This window comes from Haliotis cracherodii, unplaced genomic scaffold (genome assembly GCF_022045235.1).
Source record: "Haliotis cracherodii isolate W230 unplaced genomic scaffold, xgHalCrac1.p SCAF_2, whole genome shotgun sequence".
Classification (NCBI taxonomy): domain Eukaryota; kingdom Metazoa; phylum Mollusca; class Gastropoda; order Lepetellida; family Haliotidae; genus Haliotis; species Haliotis cracherodii.
This window is the reverse complement of record NW_027266275.1, coordinates 40,707,665-40,727,871: the sequence shown is the minus strand read 5'-3', so window position 1 is coordinate 40,727,871 and position 20,207 is coordinate 40,707,665. Positions and strand designations below refer to the sequence as shown.

Sequence of the window (20,207 nt, the reverse complement as noted above, 5' to 3'; positions counted from 1 at the left end):
TATCTTGCAATAGTGAGACTACATTAATCAGAAGCAACGACATCATACCATCCCAGTGTGACCATCAGACCAATGAAGACCTTCAGACAGCCTGTCTTGCGTCGCTTCTTTGGTTTGTCTTTGCAGCACTGGACCACATAGTAGCAGGAGAAGAGAAGCAGGGAGATTATGCACCACAACACTGGCAGGGCTGCAAAAAATATCAGGGCCTGAAACAGAAAAAGTGAAATCTAGTTACATCTCATCCTGGATTATCCAGTGTATAATATCTTCATTATATTAGAAAATATATCCATTCACCATCATTGCTTTATTTTAGAAGCTATGTCAGCATCACTCTCTCTCTTATCACTCACAAGTTTAGAACAGCATTACAATCAGAGTGCTCTACGGAACGCAAGTTTAGCATAGATCTACATTCAAAACTGCAGAACCATACAAGAGATTCTGAATACATGACACTTTTTCAGGAAAACAACTTGATTTACTCTTTGTTACTAATAATATAAGAAGTTGTTATCAATACAAAAATGTCATGTATTCATGTTCTTCCAACTTCTAAGCGCCTATCAAAGACTTCATACAAGACAGTCCTTGATATACCGTATTTGACGTAATAAGCACCCCGCTCTAATAAGCGCCCATGGTGATATATGCTAATATATTGGCAAGTGAACAATCCCAATTAGCACCCCTTCTGATTGATCAATGTACACAAGACTTATTTATTCGTGTATGATAGACACTTGTGTTTTATATGCATGCTTAATTATGGGCAATTAAATAATAATCTAATAAGAGCCCCCTATTTCTAATTTTGGGAGCACCCTGGCTGCTTATTAGGTTGAATACAGTATTTAATCAAATTAGGAGTAATAAATGAACTCCTAGCTTGGAAAGAAGCTTTCTTGAGTATATCCACAAGAGGGAAGTCCTTATGCTACCAGCTGTTCCCAGTAGTATCCAACACGGTATGCAACAAGCTGAGTAGAGTACAAGTTGTATCACTGAATGATGGAATCAGGAATGGACAGGGTAAATTCATACTAAATTGACAGGCTATTTTTATCATGATGTCATTTGTTAAAGGGATCCCTCAAGCTGATATTGTTATGTTTATGTGTCTTAAATTAAGTTTATGTTATCATAATCCGGGTGACATGACAAACAAATAATTTTCCCTGTGCAATGTATGTACCGATAGAATGAAGGGACACACAGACATATTACAAGGAACGTTTATGTTAAGTTCCACACAAACTGTGAATTGTCATCCACGGAGTACATACAGGATACACAGGAATTTATTGAGGATTCCAAACAAAGTGCCCTTGGCAGGCAAATTGGGATAAAATTGTGATATTGTTTAAATTTGGACTCCTTATTTCCATAAACATGATAAGTTCTGAGGAACTGGGAACATTCTTAATTGAAATTGGGAATGTTTACTGTCATTTGCTGCAGACTTGAGGTCAAATATTTGTTGCTGGTTTTTTAGACTAACCCTGAAGATAGTTTAACTGGTCCTTGGGAGTTTAAAGCTGGACTAACTAGACTAACTGAAGTAAAATCAAAGTAAGGATGTTAAAAATTATAGACCTTATATGCTACTAGTCATTGAGGACTACCATCACAGTCCCCGACCTCAGCCACTCGTGCAAAGTCTTGTCTAGAAAGCTAGTAATAGTCTACAAATAACATTAAAATGATGCTTTCAGCCAAGTTCAAGCTAGTAGACTCAAACATTTTGGCCCAGAGCGCCACCACTGAATAGTTAATTGTCCTCAGTACAATTGAGCAGTCTTGGGCTAGCAGACTGGTGTGAATTTCAAAGTCTCTAACCATATTCATGAAATTATTGTATCAAAGATTTTCTTCATTAGGTATTACATAAGATACCTGAAAAGCAGTTACTCACATTCAATTATGTGTGGACTTCAGAATAACCAGTAATGGTAGTAGTTTATAACTGACAATAAGTCTGTGTTTATATCTTCATTGTAATATTTAATCTGCTTAATAACATCATCAAATTAACTAAGATTGTAAAAACCACTTCACACTGACCCAATCAACACTAATGAGCTTTGTATAATTGACTGTAATTGGACCAAATAAACACAGGCTGAAAACAGAGGTAGTGCACTCATGCATGACTAAATACTTCTATTTATAACAGAAAAAGTTTTGTAGTTTATGCTTGTGACTTTGGGCTTATTTTAAATAGAAATAATCACACAAATTACAAACAAGACACAATTCCCATAAAGTGTGCATCGATGATTACAACCTGCCACATTCTCAAAGGAGACCGCAACAAAACGTGTGTATGTGTGAACTCGGTTTGTTGCAGTCTGCATGATTTACTGTGTTTGGTTCCATTGAAAATGTGGTGGGTTTTAATCATTACAATACAAAAGGGGATTGTGTCTTGTTTGTAATTTGTGTGGCTATTTCTATTTAAGTGTGTACATATTCAATTGCTTTGTTACTGTCCATGCTCTCTGGTGGTTTTCTTTGGTAGGTCTGTTTATACAGACTGATCAATGTCAGCCTATTACATAATTCATGCCTAAAATCATGTTTCAACATATATGATATATGGATGAGTTATTTATTTCTCTGTTACGTTTTAGAGCCAGCTTATTACGATAGTTTATTTGACATAAGCAGCCTTCTAAAACTTGCATACTGATGAATAACAGTGATAATTCGGCAAACATCATTTTTGGTAAACACTAACTGGATATCCACATGAAAATATCAGATAGATCTAGTGACAGTTAAAAAATTTTGATTATTCATCATCTGTATATTTTAAGTTAAATGTTTTTTAGCATATTCTGATGACATGATAACGTCTTCTGATAATATGGCACATTTAAAACAACCCTTATTTGATCACAAATATTACGGCCACACCATCATAATGACTTGTTAACATTGTAGCATTATCATCAGTTGACAGCTGGTTCATCATAAAGATGAGCTATCGTTTCCAGAACAAAATCACCAAATACAGGAACAAACGTATATGAACATAATTACACCAATAAATAAAATTCATCATTATAAGATCGTAGCCCATACCTCTCTATATGTTGGTCTTTCAGGGTCGAAAGTCGAGTTTGTATACTGAAACGTCAAATCTATGTGTGGAAACGAGTGGAAAAAGTCCACCAGCCACGTCTGGTGATACTGAGCTGTTGACATGCTGGATAACCTCTAGGCTGTGGTTATGGCACTGGGTGTGATGATTATACTGAAGCTTGCACTGCACGTAACAAGTTAATTACAGTTGATATAAACAGATGCTGTCAGGTGCTCTTTCCGCCATATTCATCACGTGAGCTCCGCATTAAATATGAGTATTACTTATTAAATATTGCTCTTAACGTTTTCAGCTTTTAGATGCATATGTCAACTTTATAAATACATAGTAAGTTAAGATGAATTTTATTGAATTTATATATCCCGAATAAATGAAGCGATTGTAACGTGGGCGTCACTATTCGAGCTTGAGTCAGAGTGTGACGTCACGCGGGCTTTCCCTGCCGTAAGCTTGAAGGCCTACAGTATCGGTCGCTGTACGGAGCGCGACTTCCCGTGACGGGTCTCGGTTGGGGGTGCATTTCTGCAGGATTAGCAACCAATCTCGTCGAAAATTGCAAAGTTTTGCACGTGCAGAATAGTTTCAAGGACAAACTGCAAGCATTTTCTATTGCATTGGACCCAGAACCGTTGCATTTTGGAGCGAGAGAAACTCCCTTTTTGAAACAGGTGTCTGTCCTCGACTCGTCAGCAACCAGGCACAAATATGCCACTACCAGGTAAGAGGTCAAACCAACATATCGGGTGCAGTAGCGCTCGTGCATCATCATGCATGCATTTTAATTGAGTATGCATGCATATCCCGCAACACGGAATGACCTACATCGCCTTGACCTGATAATGTAAACAATATAATAGAGTGTTTATTACTTTGTATAACAAACTTGCTGCATCACAGTCTCGCCGACTGGCGGACCACATCACGAAAGAGCAAATACCTCTCTCACTGTCTCTGTGCATTGGAGTTTGTGTGCAGGTAAAAGTTAAAAATATTGAGCTCCATTTAAATACAGCTGATTCTAGGCCAATATCAGCCCAGTTTCCTTAAATTTGCATGTTGCCATTCATTGCTCTGAAAATCAATTCATGAAATGTAAAAGTGAACTTTGATCACATGTCAAACTATCCTTACTCACAGTTGTCAATTGATGTGAAGTAATTGTTCTTCTTTAAGTAATGGGTTCATGTGCTTATTAATTTATGCAAAGAATTTTGTGAACGTGTTCAAGACAATCTACTGCCAAAAGAACTGTTAAAATGTTACATATAAGTTCAGTTAAGCCCATCCAATAAAAATATCATTTGGTAAAAGTGTTTAGTAATTCTTTGTTCTTATTATCTTGATGAAATCTCTTGCTACTCTTTTCTTGATTGAAGCAAAAAATAGATTAAACAAATAATTATTGTACCGTAATAGTATTTTATGTGACTGAAGAAACAACACATATCTATATGATAATGCTGCAAGGTTATCTTTTACTTTGAAAAATATGTCGAATTCACCAAGCTATGATTTGTTTCTTAATTTTTAGCTGTTTTGGGGAAAAGTTTATGTAAAACTATAAGCACTTTTTTATAGTACAGTGTGTCAAATAGGTTTCTTGGCCACATTCTTTATATTGTTAAAAAAACAAATAAGAAAAATCAACATTTTTTCCATGTATTACATTCAACTTCCTTATTGGATGATATTTCATAGTAAAGTACCACTGGAATAAGATCTCTCTTGAAATCATGATGGCCAGAATTTTGTTTAGTTTAAGCAATTTTTATTCTCATGAAAAGGATTGGGCACAGGTTGTCACAACTTAGAACACCCTTTCCCATATATTTACATGTATGCTTATTTACAATTAATACATTAAATGACAGAAAGGAAATAGAGAAACGTATGTACATTAACAATGGTCACCCAAAGCTTTTTGTTTTCTTTATGTATGTATGTACATTCCTAAAATTGGTTTCATTGATATGATTAGGGAATGATGTCTAGTGTCTACATTACAAGTATCTTTCAAAATTGACAATAGCAAGTACTTCAATTCATTCCTAGCTAATTTGAAAAAATGGACTTTCAATAAAAAACACATTTGTATTTTCACATGGACTGCCACATCAGCATTTTGGATCCTTGTTTAAAACATTTCTAAATGAACCATTTTTTTTATTCACTGTCACCATGTCCATTGATGTCTGAATTTTGTATGTATTATGTTAATTTTTCTGAGAAAACATGATAAATATTGTGTTCTTACTTGAAGTACATTAAGAAAAGATTTCCTTATTCCTGAATAGGAGATGTATTGCACAATTTAATAGAGGGTGGTATCAACAAGGATTCAGATAACTTTGTACGTAATAAAGGCGTGGTTGTATTGTGCTAACAGTTCTAACATTGTTAAGTTTGTCCCTGAAGAGTGAGGTACAATGTCTTTAAGGTATTACGGTGTCATATTGTTATATATCTTATAAAATTTACTTTTTCTCCTGCCCTCTGATAAGGGCTCCAAGGATGTTTCCAAATATTAAGTTTTAACAGAAGTATAGCTTGGTAAACCAGTTACAATTCTTGATGCTTCTACTTGGAGTTTTTCTTATCAGTCACTCTGCTTACAACTGTCCCAAACTTCACATGCATATTCAAAATTTTATAAACAATATATAAATCTTGTCCAACACACTGCGACTGAGCATAAAGCTTTCTCATTGAACGAATCATCTTTGATGTAGTTTTAATAATTGAATCAATATGACATGACCACTTGCCTGATGACACTATGACATCAAGGTATTTTTGTCTTGACATTTCTGATGTTTTCATTATCCAAAAATAATTTCGGAGTTCGATGCAGCTCTTTTGTAGAAACAATTGATTTTGTTTTGCTGGGATAATAAAGAATTAGCCACTCTTGAGCCTGTTCATTAATTTTGTTTAAATTGCTATTCATCGTAGTGTCTATGTATTCATTGTTATTAGATAACATGCTGCCCAGGTATTTGTTGTCAGCAAATAACCTTTTTTGGACAGTTCAGTTTATCGTTTATATCATTAATGAACACAAGGAATAGAAAAGGGTTTAGTACTAGTACCTGTAGTACACCTGTAGTCTATTGGTATCAGACAATGTGCCATTTAGAAGACAGAAGTTTATAGGTCATCGGTACAAGGTTAATCCAAGCTCATGACACTGACATTGTAAGTTTCATATTTCTAGTATCTCCAGAAAGTCAAATCAGAAGGCCAATAACAACCATGCAACATGTTTTAAGCTTATCCTTTTCTTCTTCCTGCTTATGTTATGCCAGTGAATGACCAGTTTAGTACTTAGGTCATTTATTGCAAGGACAAATGATTTTCCAAAATGTATTTTGTCATGTTTTTCATCTGTCGTTGTCTTTCTAAAGGTTTTCAACATTTCTGTTGTAGTTTTAACGTGTTTACAGTCTACAAATACCCATCTTATTTAGATAATATGGAATATGTAGTTATGTGTCTATTACCAGCTGATTACTCATTATATTATGCGTGAATAAATGTGTAATTTAATTTGTCAGCATGGTCAATGTTTAATATCTCGCATGACTTCCATGGCCAACTGCAAATTATATTTATCGTAAGCCCTAGACGCCAGGCCAGTATATTTCCATTTAAAGAACTATGTTTCATTTCCCACATGTGCTATATACTACTCAAAACAAGTTAAACAACATCACTTTTTTTTATATGACTATTGTTTTATCTTTCATGGCTGATGGGTATTCAGTTGCAAAAGATTTATATGTGTATAAATCAGGGTGTTTTTTTTCAAAAGAAGTAACATTTGATTCCTATTATAGGTCATGGTGGTGTTAAGAAAGAATTTGAACAGAATCAGATACTATTTCAGACAGAATCCATATTTTACTATCATATTTGCAAGTATGTGTGGGAGTGGTTTGGCATGCATGTACATGTCAACATATGTATTTGTACATTAGTATCTTCATAATCTTCATACCTTTCCACTTAGGAGATAAAGCTTCTTTTATTTGATGGTTTATGGAATATTTGCTAAGCAAAATGCATGGCTAGGTTGAAATGTAGTTTTGTCGGGGAAAATCAATGCTAATTCTTTCTGAAGTGTTTAATGCACAAGATGTTATAATTTTTACAGTAAGTTGTACATGTGTATTTGTTTGTTGTTTAATGCCGCACTCAGTAATATTTAAGTTGTATGATGCGGTCTGGACCTGACAATCCTGCGATTGACATGATGTATTTACTTCTTCAGAGAATGCTTTACTCAGTGTTTGCAATGGTTTGAGATATTCATATACTACGTTCGATCAGTCAGTTATCACATAAGAAGGTGATATCCAGCAATTTCGATGTTCAAACGCGAGCCCCAGCTATTTTTTGTACAAGAGTGTGTATCTACCATAATGACTTCTAACAGATATATGCATTGTCAACGTATTAAATCATATTCAATTACTAGGATTAGAATGAACCTTCGTAATAAAGACTGTTACATGTAAGAGGCTGTTTGGGAATACAGCTGTCACTTGTAAACATGGCTATTTGCGTCAGAATCATCACTGATTCATATCCTGCTGATGCCAATCGTTCTTCATACTGTCAACCACGGCTTTGTCTGGTCTGGAATCAGTTAATTACCGGCCACTGTGACATAATTGTCATATTAATGACTGCTGTGTGGAACAGCATTAACTCACCTTCAGCTGTAAAGCAGGTGATAAGAAATTGACATGATGTTCTGATCTGAGAACGAAAATATTAAGTAAATGAATGCTACAGTTGCCAGTATTTACCTCAGTAGCTTGTAAATTTATATGAGTCTATCCCAGACAAATTAGTGGTTGATAGCATGAGGAACACTCAGCACATGATGCACCATCTCGCACATTGTGACCACACCCACTAATTTAGTTGATAGGACTTTTTCAATGTTTTTTGTAGTCCAAAGTACACCTTTGAAACGGCTGTGTCGCCATGGCCTGTTGCATTTCATGAATTTATCTAGACCTTCACCTTACTGCCTAAAGAGGATTTGCCACACTGTTGCTTATGAGAATTGTCAAACACATGAAGACTAAACTGTAGGGACAGTTGAGGTTGTTAACAGGTCAGGTGGTCATGTGACCTGGATCGTTTTATATGTTTCAGCATTTTGTGCAGGAACAAGATGGTTTTTTTGTTGTCGCATTCTTTCGAGCTCCTGTGTTGTTAGGTAGGTAGTTGAACTGTACCCATGGCTACCTTTGATAGCTATTTAGAATTGCACAGCGAGCTACTGAACTGGTAGGGAAGGGAAATAACTCCCCTGTCAGTAGTTGTATGAAAAAGGACACATTTGTGCTTATATAGAAAAGCTTTCTGATCGGTTCTAAAGCCTACACAAATTACAGCTTTTAAAAAATTGATATTTTTTTGTGGTGGAAGGAAGTGTTAAAAGGATGTAAATAAGCTGTTAAGTGGTGTCCAATGACACATATCATCCATGACATCGCTGCCCAAAATTGAATGACCTTGTATGTAAACATACATTTCCTTTGCACTTGAAACTAATTGGTTCCAAAAAATAACACAACAAACAATATATTTCAAAATGGCTTGCCACTTATTTTGAGTATTCATGTGATATATTGGTGGAAATGGAGGAACAGATCAAATGGGCTTTTGTTCCATATAAAGTACCCTAAGTTAACTGTGGAGGTGAGGTAGGCTAGTGGTTAAAGCGTTCACTCATCACGCTGAAGACCCCAAGTGGGTACAATGTGTGAAGCCCATTCAAGGTGTCCTGGTGTCCCCTGCTGGAAGATTGCGTAAAGCGGCATTAAACCACACAGACTCACTGACTGCCTGACCTTGTGCATATGAATCATTGATTTTTAACGTCGGCTGCAAGTTGGCCTGTTATACTGCCTTTCACTTTCGTCCTCGCGCTTTCTTTTAACCATTCAGCAATTGATGAAGGTTGTGAATGTGCAGTGTAGTCAGAGATGATGACGACTGATTATTCATGATGTGCATTGCTTCAGCCAGTTAATGATATTTCACTATATCACTTCAGACTTCTTTATTATAGTGTAATACATCTAACATAGGTGCATACAAATGTTGATCCAAGTGTTAATATGTAGGTGGTCTTTTTGTCCTGAAAGAGACGTATTTTGAGATTCATTAACAATATGGCTGTTTGTCTGTAGTAAAAGTATTTAACCTTTTCAGAGATAGAGATTTTTTTTAGAAATCTCAATTATTTAATCACACTTTCAATATTACAAAAACCAATTGGATTTTGTGCATTTTTAACACTTGCCAAATTCATTTTTTCCTATCCTTTGTTTCACATATATGTGGGGAAATTAATCAACATGTTTGCAGTTTCGCATTAAAGTATAATTAAAAGTAGCGGTAGAAACTTAACATTTTTGGCCCACTAGTCCTTATAATGATAATATATAGCAAAACCCTTTAAAATGGCAAATTTCTACAAGTCCTTATGATACCTTAACTATTGGGCAGTTTGGCAAGGACTACAGGACTACTGCCAATTTCTAACCCTGAAAAGTATCTAACATTTAAAATATTTTAACCAAAATGGTTAATCTGAAAGAAAGCGTAATATGTATGTTGTAGTGAGCTGACTTTTTTTTTTAAATTGATAAAAAACATGTTCATTATTTAATTCCCTGAATATGTAACATGCAGTCAATCCATTGATGAGGAGGTCGTACAGAGCTGTCACAAGACATGGTCACATGACGTGACACCCAACATTGCACCACTACTCACAGTCCCCTTTGCCTAAGCAGAGTGCAACCTGATGCAGTATTGGATTTAATTTCCTTCTTGTTAATATAAAACCCTATTTCATTGATAATTTGTCTTTAAGTGTGTGATCTTCGGCTTCACTTCACTGTGCCAATAGATTGACTTGCAGAAGAACACTACCATTCTCAACCATTTCAAGTAGTGCAGCAATGACAAAATCATAGCAGCTGATATCCTTAAGTAAATGTCTTGTTTCTCATGACCAGTGAGAAACAAGACGTTGGGCAGACGGGTATTTTAAATGTTGAGTTCACCCTACCCATTTCCCAGCCAATTTCCTGTGAGTAATTCTCACCATCTCCACTCAACACTGGTACCCTCTCTAGGGTGTCACAATTATTAATGCCGTGTTACGTCCCCTGGGCACGCCAGAAACATATGATTGTGGGTTCGAATTCTGGCTCGCCCCAATTATGTTTCTTGCTTTGTCAGCACCATACCTGTGTCATGGATTTTAGCAAGTAAATAAACATCTGAGACCTGCATCACTTCAGGCTTTCTTCACACTCTGACACTCCATGATATGCTGAAATATTGTTAAAAGTGGCGTTTAACCTAACTCTCACTCAACATGCTGAAAGTTACACAAAATATATAAACTACACAGCTTGTGTAAATGATCCCAGCAGCAGTGCCTTTAAACACTGTTCACAAAATTCTTATCTGATTTTGAACATGCCCAGTTTGAAAATGATATTTTGAACCATTTATCAGACAGTTCTGCATAGATGAAATATACAGTTAGAAATATTACATGCAATAGCATGTGATTCATTTCCATGTTGCTTAGACAATTAATTTGTTCCATATTTTATTGTGAAATATTTCAATAATGCCCAGTTTGCCCTGTATTTAAAAGGAATGTTAAAATTGGTTATGATAATTTTCTGGAGGAATCACTACATTCTGGGATATTTTTTGTATTGTTCTGTTTTTGTGCTTTCATCATGTTCATAGGTTCGTCAGTATTCAAGCTAAACCTCACCATAATAACGCAATAAGAACAATTTTAATTTTATTATAATATTTTTGTATGCTTAAAGTAATGTAAAACCTAAATCATAAAGGCTGAACTCCACCTGTCTGTGGTGTTGATTTCATCAGCTGGTGGTCATGAGTATCTGAGTTGTCAGCCTCGTAGTGATGTGTCTTTACGAAGGTTTCAATCATACCATTAAAAGCAATGGTACTTTGTCCCAAGTCACTTCATATTCATTGTATATAAAAAACGAAGCAATAGGTCAATACACTTGGTTAAGGTTCATGAATGAAATTCCTGAAGACCTTCTACACAGCTGTTAGGCCCAAATAACATGTGGAAATAAGTGTTGAGGAAGTGAATGCATAATATTTTTTACCAGGAGTGTTTTCTCGCTCTTTAGGAACAAGAATATATGTATGTAAAAGATTATTCAAGGGAATTCCCTCTGCTAAATGTCCTTGCTAAAATATTAGCCAATGAAATTGCAGAATGTAGCCATATGCTGCTTAGTCATTCCCAGGCCTGAATGACTGGTTGGAGTTGACTGACTTTATCAGCCAATGAGAATACAGCTTTTATAGGATATGAACCAGTGGTCATGTGTTGTAGCTATGTCCTGAGTAAACAAGGCATGCTTCTAGGAAATAGCACTGGGATATTCACACACGACTGACAGGTTGCTTTGTTACTAGGCATTGTTTTCCATTTCTCTGCCATTTGGGAGGATTGTAGCTGGATCCACATAGATGCAGCATTTAGAAACTTCACTGGAGAGTTTGACGATTGATCCAAAGAAGGCAGGAGGCGGGATGAAAAGTCGTAAGTGATCTGTTTATCTGGTTGAGGTGGGGCACTCCTTGTCCTGAAAAGCATGTGCGGCTGGTCCCCACACGTGGAAGGACAACTTATCATCGCCCACATGGCTGCCGGGCAAGTATCTGGGTCACAGGGTCACGGTGGTGCGGTCAAGCAGAACATGAGTGGGCAGGGGAGCTGACTGAGGTCAGCTGTTAGCCATGTCTAGCCAGTGGTGACCAGTGACAAGCCCTGACTCATGCTCACTCGCCATGCACAAAGGTTCTAGTTCTTGATCGACATTGAGACGTGGGGGTGTTGGGATCTCATGATAATAATGACAGTTAGGTGTTGGTCCTATTTGTCTACTGGCTGACAATGGAGGGATTGGTGTATCAGCAGATCTAAGCATGTACATCTGTGTTTGACAGCTTGTTTATTTAGTGGGCATTCTGTTTGTTTGATTCTCTCCATGGAGTCTAAGATCTTATCTTTGTGAGATTATGTGGATGCATTTCTGTAGAACTGTTCTAATAATCTTGTTTTCATTGGGACAGACTGACACCATTATCATTCACATTCCAATCACAGTTAATGATGGGACTTGGTTAATATGCATGCATGATAAGTAGTGTTCATTATTAGCAGGACCGTGGGCTCCTTAGGTTTTGCAGTATTTTTATCCTGAGGCCCCTAAATCTTTTAAGATTAGGAACCCCTAAACTTGGGTAATAAATTAATGAAGATTAATTGTGATATGTTTGATTAAGTATGACACATGTCACATTAAAAGTAACAAAGCATGAAAAGAGAAACATTGAGTAGCTGAAAAGAAAATGTCGGAAATTTTTTCCATGCATTTAAGATTGAACAGAAAATGAAGACAATCCAGTATCATATTGTTTTATGTTTCCAGTGGATATTTACACAGGCACTTTATTTTTACTATCATCTGGTTTTCAATATATGTGTGTGTAGGTGCTATTATACCCTCAGTGTCTATATCTTACATTGACATATTGATGACATGGCCTTTGTAGTTTCATACAAACAAGTGTTGTCAGTCATGTTTGCCAGATTTGGTTGACAGTTTGTTTTCCATATTTTGGTGCATTGTTTATTGTTGCACTGCACTCTCCCCCTACAACAGTGAAATAAGCTTGACTGCAGGCCTAGTAAGGCCCCTTTTTGTCACTAGATAATGAAAGGGTTGATGCAGGGTAAGATTGTAAAACGAATTGGTAATTGAAAAAGTGTCCATTTGGTGCAATGAACTCTTTGTTGTTGTTGTTGTTGTTGCTAAAGGCTGAATTTTCAATGAATTATAAACAGCTGTAGTGAAACCACAAGTGAATTATTTGGTGATACTGAATGTGTGGTTGTGCTATGACGTATGACGCAGTGTGGGCTGTCACAGCATGGGCCAGTGAACTGATTGAAACATTGGTGTGCTCTTGCTATCCCACGATTGTGCTGACAGTCAGCTGACACCGTGTTGTGTTTCTGGCTGTCGGTATTCTTCCTGAACAGTAGAGGGTGGAGACTCTCACATTGGCAGAGAGTATGATAATGGAGGTTGCATAGTCATTGAAATAGTCCTGTGTGCTGACGAGTCATGAATGCGGTTCCTCAACTTCCCCTGTGGAATGAGAGGGGATTCCCAAATCTGCGTAGTCTAGATTGAAATGTGTTGGCAGTGCTGCAGATCCGTTCCGATGACCCATATCAACAGCAAATGTGGGCCAGGACATATATAATGGAGGTTTACTGGGTGTAGCTTTATAGGCAATTCCCCATATCAAATCGATACTTTGGAAACTAAAAATTGAATAAAGTAGGGATCATTCTTACTACTTAATGAATATTATCAAGGAACAGTTCACAATTTACAGAATGATGTCACTGGATTCAGATGACTCTCACTAATCGTACTCATTTATGCAGGGAATGAAGAAAGTTTGAGGCCAATTGAGTAATGATTATACCTGGTGTAAAAGTTTAGTCCTATTACTCATTACCATCTGTACTATATTATATAACCCAGTCAGTATAATAACTTTTATATTTGCATGTGTGCATGCAGTGTTGGAATAAGTTGCCAAAGTTCACTGGCTAGAAGGGCTTGTTAACAGAAAATGTTGCAAGTCCTCATCATATTTTGTTATCCCAAAACACTTCCAATAAACTAAAAAATGAAAACAAAATGATGCCTAATCTGACTTGATGATTTGTGTGTGTGTGTGTGTGTGTGTGTGTGTGTGTGTGTGTGTGTATATATATATATATATATATATATATGTATGTATTGACTAGAATTTTAAACAAGACAGTCAGGCCAGCTTTACAGAAATGTTACTAGCCCAATTTAAGACAGTGGCATTGGCTAGCGGGCAAGCAGCTATTTCCAACACTGAGTGCATGGAAGGATTCTGGTAGCTTATTGGTCTGTTGTAGCCCTATTATGTCATCTTGCTGCATTGTCCAGGTCACAAACTGGTTAGAACAATCCGGTGACTTTTTACAGAGCACCAAGATAAGATTATATCTATATCTGCTTTTCCTTCTTGGAATGACCTATGGTAATATGTAGAATAGACAGTTGTAAACATGAATGGATGCTGTAACCCTTTATCATAGATTTGGAACATTTGCTTGGGATGACAGATAATCTGTAATTTCTCACAAGTTTTCTTCAAAATGTGTCAGAACAGTGAACTGGGGAAGGGTTTTGTACCCAAAAGTTCCTCATATATAACATGTAGAGTGAATAAGAGACCACTGATTAACAGACTTGACATTAATTAAATCAGCAATCAGGTGACTGATTTGTGCTTAGCAGTGCAGCTTGTGTATACAGTAGCAGTGCTTCCGGAGCATCCAGGGATACAGACGAAGTAGCAACCTGATTCTTAGTACAGGAAAGAATCCGGGATTGTGTAGGGGAATCTGAAAACTAGAACAACATTCTTTGAGGCAGGTTTCATTATGTAAATATATTGCAAAGTTGTGTTGCAAAACATTAAGCTTGATTGGTTCTTATTTTGTTTGTCTAATCCTTCATTAAAATAGACTGAAAATAAATATTATAACAAGCATTCTTTCTTTTGAAATCAAGTGGAAAAAAGCATTGTTGGCTGTTGTAAAAATAACAAATCTATTTATTTTCTATGTATTTCAGCATAACATAAGAGACTCTGGTAAACAAGCCCTAAACCATCAAAAGAGTAATACTGCACAAGTCATATATGACCATGCATTAACATGATAAAGTGTTTTGTTAGTGTCCCCACATCAAAGTGTAACTATTTACAGAGCAGTAACCAATAACAGTTGTTTTGTCGAGGCCCACTCCCCAATGACCTGTGTTTGTATGTTAACAAGTACAGATATCTATCTATCTGCTGTAGGATAACACAGACCTCATGTGCCGGCACTCATTGACACTTGACCCGGGTCATGTGACTTGCAGTTTGTGTACTTAACGGGAATGCAAGGCACCTTGCAGGTGTTGTGTAGTTTGTTACAGATGTCTAATTGATATGTCAAGTGTTCTTATTTGTTTTTTTCTGAAGGATATTTTGTTTCTTGTTTTACAGAATCTCTTGGTCTGAGTAAGTGATTATGCCAAGACAAAAGAGGTTAAAATACAATTTGAAAACTGTTGGGTTGATTTGAAGTTAATTCCCTCAAGAGGACTTTATGAAAAACATTCAATAAAACTAAAAACAAAATTATTGTATCCCAACTGTGTTGATCGATGGTCATGATATCAATCACAGGATTGTCTGGTCCAGACTCAATTATTTAAAGACCAACATCATATAGCTGGGATATTGCTGAGTACGGTGTTAAACAACAAACAAACAAACAAACAAAATTATGATTATAAAACAACTTGTTACTGAGTAAAAGAAGGATGTCATGATGGATTTATTGGGTAATTTGTATGCAGCGGTGTTGTGCTATGTTTTTGTTATTGTTTTCATGTGTATTTATTATAGGCATTCAGCTCAAAATTAATTGGATTATGATGATTAATTATTATATTTTAATGCTCTTGAAATAGGATTTAAAACAACAGGAATACCTTCAAAATTAGCATATTTTCAACTGAAAACAGTCTTTGTTCAGTTTTGTTACTTTTGCAAAGCTCAAGAAATTGTTCACTAAAACAAGAAAAGAATTTGCACTGGCCAAAGTAAACAATTCCCATCCAGACATGTGACTTGCATTCAACCGAGGAACACAGGAAATTAATAAACCATTCCCTGAAAAGGTTTGTATATATTTGTAGTCAATCAAAAGCTAGTGTTTCAGTTGATAATCAATGCATTAACATCAGTATTTGAGGTTCAGGTGGCCTTGCCAGTGTAGTGGTCATCATGGCCAGCAGTGCAATGCAACTTGTATCCAGCTTAAGTAGTCATTGAATAACCATGGTAACCTCGCCATGGTGAGATTTAGTTCTAATTTTAATTCTTATAATATATATGGGCACCTCCAAGTCGCATCCATAAACACAGAGAAATACGAATTGGAAGCTATTAATAGATGTATTGATACCACATTGATGTTTCCAAGCTAAACTTAATTGTGTCTGAAATGATGCACACAGAAACATATTTTGGGAGTCATTAGATGTCCTACTGCGTCAAATACAAGTAGTTTCTTTGTGAGTGTGGTTAAATTTACATGCAGAAACATGAAGATATTATATTGACAAAAGAGGGAGATTTTCTTGTGCAACAACATGTTTTGGTAATGCTTTTATTTCCTAGATAGTTGTTGGTGTGCCTATCAATGAGAGGAACTAAACATGTTGACTATACCTAGAACTGCTGTCTTCCTAGCAGCTAGTTGTACAAGGATGTGATGTTGTTATTCATAACGTCTTGTCTTCATGTCAGTTTCTTCGTATTCTCAGTGCAACATAGACACTGACCTCATAAGCATTTGGCTGTTGGTGCATGTCATGACTGGGATACAAAAACTTTGTACATGAATATATGTTGATGTATATTTCAGTATAATATTTATTGTTGTTTGACTAATTTATTGAAGTAAAACATGTAAAAAACATGTTTAATTTTGTATGTTATCTATTGGATGTTCATTGTTATTGTAATAATCAGCATCAGCTATGTCTGCTCATCCGTAACAGTCAAGTTTTGTACAGTCACATCCCAGTAGGGAGTTAACACTTTCTGTTGGGATGTCTTCCTGCTTCAGTTTCTGTAGACATTTTCATGTAAACAAGTTGTATGATGCTGAGGTTCATGTGAAGCAAAACTAGTGTTGTTAGTTTTATTTTTTTTGAACTTTAATCACTTTCATGGCAACAAGTTGAACATAGTTTGTTCCCCAGAAATTACCTCCAAACCAGTTTTTCTCCACGGCACTTTACACATGCCCCTAAGTATTGAATGTTTAGGGAAGCATGCTAAGGACAATTGATAGTCCTTGCAAGTTTATACAAAACCAACTTTGCTTCAATGGTGATCTTTGAACTCAAAATTTTTCAACCTGCACTTCCTGGTAATTAATAAGTCCACACCAAGACTGGCAGTGGCACCGGACTAGGGGGCATTGACCCTCTTGACGTCTGATGAGTATCATGAGCATTGTCGCACCCTTCTCAAGAGACAAAAAGCCATCATACTTTTTTATTGCTGGGCCATTGCTTAGCTGATTTTGCATATATCCATAGGTAATTTGGTATGGGATGAGTTTGTTGTGGGACGCAGCATAGAACTCATCATTTCTTCAGGAAATGGATTTTAAGGTTTAACCTTGTTAACCTTTAACACAACAAAAGGACCTGCCAGTGAAGGCATGAATTACAAACCTCCATCCTATAGCTGGAATATTGCTGAGTGCGGTGTTACACAACAAACAAACAAAAAATGTTAACACTTCTGTGATATGACTTTGTGCTGTAAGCTTTAACAGATGATTCTTCCTAGAAACTACAGATAAATCAGCTTCAGTGATTTAAATGGTCATCAATGTTTATGTGTGCTTGCACAAGTAAATAGGTTCTGCTGAAAACTCTCTTGCATTACAGTGAAGTGCAGTGCTGTGTTATCAATAATTCAGATATTGTGCAGACGAACATTAACATGTTCCCTGAAACCTGTCCCCATGGGATTCCTGGATAGAAACAGTGTCTAGACCACCACCACCCCATGTTGTGGGAGCCAGCAATGAGTTTGTGTTGCTGCAGAGGCAGCTGTGTAAAGTAATCTGGGAGGACCGCCTGTTGTCATCAGGTGTCATCAGGTGTCATCAGGAGACAGGTGTCAACCCACTGCGTTAATCATTGCTCACACTACTGACCACCAGTTTGTAAGTTCTAGACATAGGCCCCACCATCCATTTAAATTATGCAGAGTTACGGTGGGTCAGTTGGTTTGAATCTCTGATTTGGCCTGGTCCTGTGGGGATTCCAAGTTAGAATATGCTTGTCATAAGAGATGAAAAAATGAAGTGATTGGTCGGGTAGATTATTTACAGGTCGTCCTTATAAAGCTAGAATGTTGCTGAGTACAGCGTTTAACAACAAACAAGTTTCAGCTTGTCATCACTACACCTGTGCTTGTGTAACCAGAGTGAACATCTACGACCTGCCTCACTTCGGGCTTCACTCCCACATACCACAGACATGCTGGGATAAACTAAATACTGTTCAATGCAACATTAGCCCCAACTTACATAAAGCTTCATAACTCATTATAGCAACTTATACTCTGACTGTGGTTAAGATGCACCTGTTTTCAGTGCACTTGTACTCATTGATTGTTTGCTCAGTCAGCTGCGGTTAAGCTGGCATGTACGTAAATGGATGGGAAGATGTCATGTGACAGTGACATATTGATTGATTCAATTTATTCAGCACAAGGTACACTCTAGAAGTCACAGCACCATAACTACATTTGCCCTATTGTGTGTTTCGTATGTCGCCGATGATGATTCTACTGGTCCTGTGGTTGCCGTTTCTTCATAGTAGGGTGGGTCAGTCGTCATTTGTCACACATCTGGATGGTGTTTGATTCCTCACATTGCTCTGAACAAGGTAAAGTCAGTTTTTAGCTCACCTGACCAAAACTCAGCTAGGATTACATAATGATGTGTCTGTCAAGAGTATTACTGGAATAGTTGGCAGTTTGCACTTTCTGACACTGTTTAGTGTCAACTAAATGTGCTCTGCAGATTTTACTAATTTGGTTTTGTATGAATCAAAATACTGACATTATTCCAGATGCCACTTTGAATTCTAACAATTAGGTTGTTGCTATTCTGCATTATGCACATTCCAGCTCCTATAAGTATAACCCCCCTTTACCTCAGGGGTCTGCACAAAGGTGATGTTTGTTAACCCCCTTTACCTCAGGGGTCCACTGTAAGGTGATGTTTGTTAACCCCCTTCACCTCAGGTGTCCACAATAAGGTGATGTTTGTTAACCCCTTTACCTCAGGGGTCCACAATAAGGTGATGTTTGTAAACACCTTTACCTCAGGTGTCCACAATAAGGTGATGTTTGTTAACCCCTTTACCTCAGGTGTCCACTGTAAGGTGATGTTTGTTAACCCCCTTCACCTCAGGTGTCCACAATAAGGTGATGTTTGTTAACCCTTTTACTTCAGGGGTCCACACTAAGGTGATGTTTGTTAACCCTTTTACTTCAGGGGTCCACAATAAGGTGATGTTTGTTAACCTCCTTTGCCTCAGGGGTCCACTGTAAGGTGATGTTTGTTAACACTCTTCACCTCAGGTGTCCATAATAAGGCGATGTTTGTTAACCCCTTTACCTCAGGGGTCCACAATAAGGTGAAGTTTGTTAACCCCTTTACCTCAGGTGTCCACTGTAAGGTGATGTTTGTTAACCCCTTTAGCTCAGTGGTCCACAATTAGGCGATGTTTGTCCACCCCCTAAACCTCAGGCCTCCACAATAAGGCGATGTTTGTTAACCCCTTTACCCAAGGGGTCTGCACTAAGACGATGTTTGTTAACCTCCTTTACCTCAGGGGTCCACAATAAGGTGATGTTTGTTAACCCCTTTACCTCAGGGGTCAACAATAAGGTGATGTTTGTTAACCTCCTTTACCTAGGGTCGACAATAAGGTGATGTTTGTAAACCCCCTTCACCTCAGGTGTCCACAATAAGGTGATGTTTGTTAACCTCCTTTACCTAGGGTTCACAATAAGGTGGTGTTTGTTAACCTCCTCTACCTCGGGTTCACAATAAGGTGGTGTTTGTTAACCTCCTCTACCTCGGGTTCACAATTAGGTGATATTTGTTAACCTCCTCTACCTCAGGTTCACAATAAGGTGGTGTTTGTTAACCTCCTCTACCTCAGGTTCACAATAAGGTGGTGTTTGTTAACCTCCTCTACCTCGGGTTCACAATTAGGTGATATTTGTTAACCTCCTCTACCTCAGGTTCACAATAAGGCGATGTTTGTTAACCCCTTTACCTCAG

General features: G+C 37.1%; 2 protein-coding genes across 8 annotated transcripts in view; one reads left to right on the top strand and one right to left on the bottom strand.

The window, feature by feature from the left end:
• LOC139468100 (protein tweety homolog 1-B-like) overlaps nucleotides 1–3,343 on the bottom strand; it is a 32,749-nt gene extending 29,406 nt beyond the window's left edge. For all 5 annotated transcript variants that reach the window (XM_071249827.1, XM_071249829.1, XM_071249828.1 and 2 more), the window contains exons 1-2: nucleotides 3,091–3,343; nucleotides 49–209 (exon numbers count right to left, since the gene is read on the bottom strand). In XM_071249827.1, coding sequence (XP_071105928.1) covers nucleotides 49–209; nucleotides 3,091–3,213 — 284 coding nt within the window. In that variant the 5' untranslated portion in view covers nucleotides 3,214–3,343. The remainder of the gene's footprint in view (nucleotides 1–48; nucleotides 210–3,090) is intronic.
• A 278-nt stretch (nucleotides 3,344–3,621) lies between these two features.
• The window catches only part of LOC139468099 (dual specificity mitogen-activated protein kinase kinase 6-like), a 35,246-nt gene continuing 18,660 nt past the window's right edge, over nucleotides 3,622–20,207 (top strand). The window contains exon 1 of one of the 3 annotated variants that reach the window (XM_071249825.1): nucleotides 3,622–3,830. In XM_071249825.1, coding sequence (XP_071105926.1) covers nucleotides 3,818–3,830 — 13 coding nt within the window. In that variant the 5' untranslated portion in view covers nucleotides 3,622–3,817. Of the gene's footprint in view, nucleotides 3,831–11,525; nucleotides 11,751–11,983; nucleotides 12,009–20,207 lie in introns of those variants that run through there. The other 2 variants (XM_071249823.1, XM_071249826.1) reach the window with 2 other exon arrangements.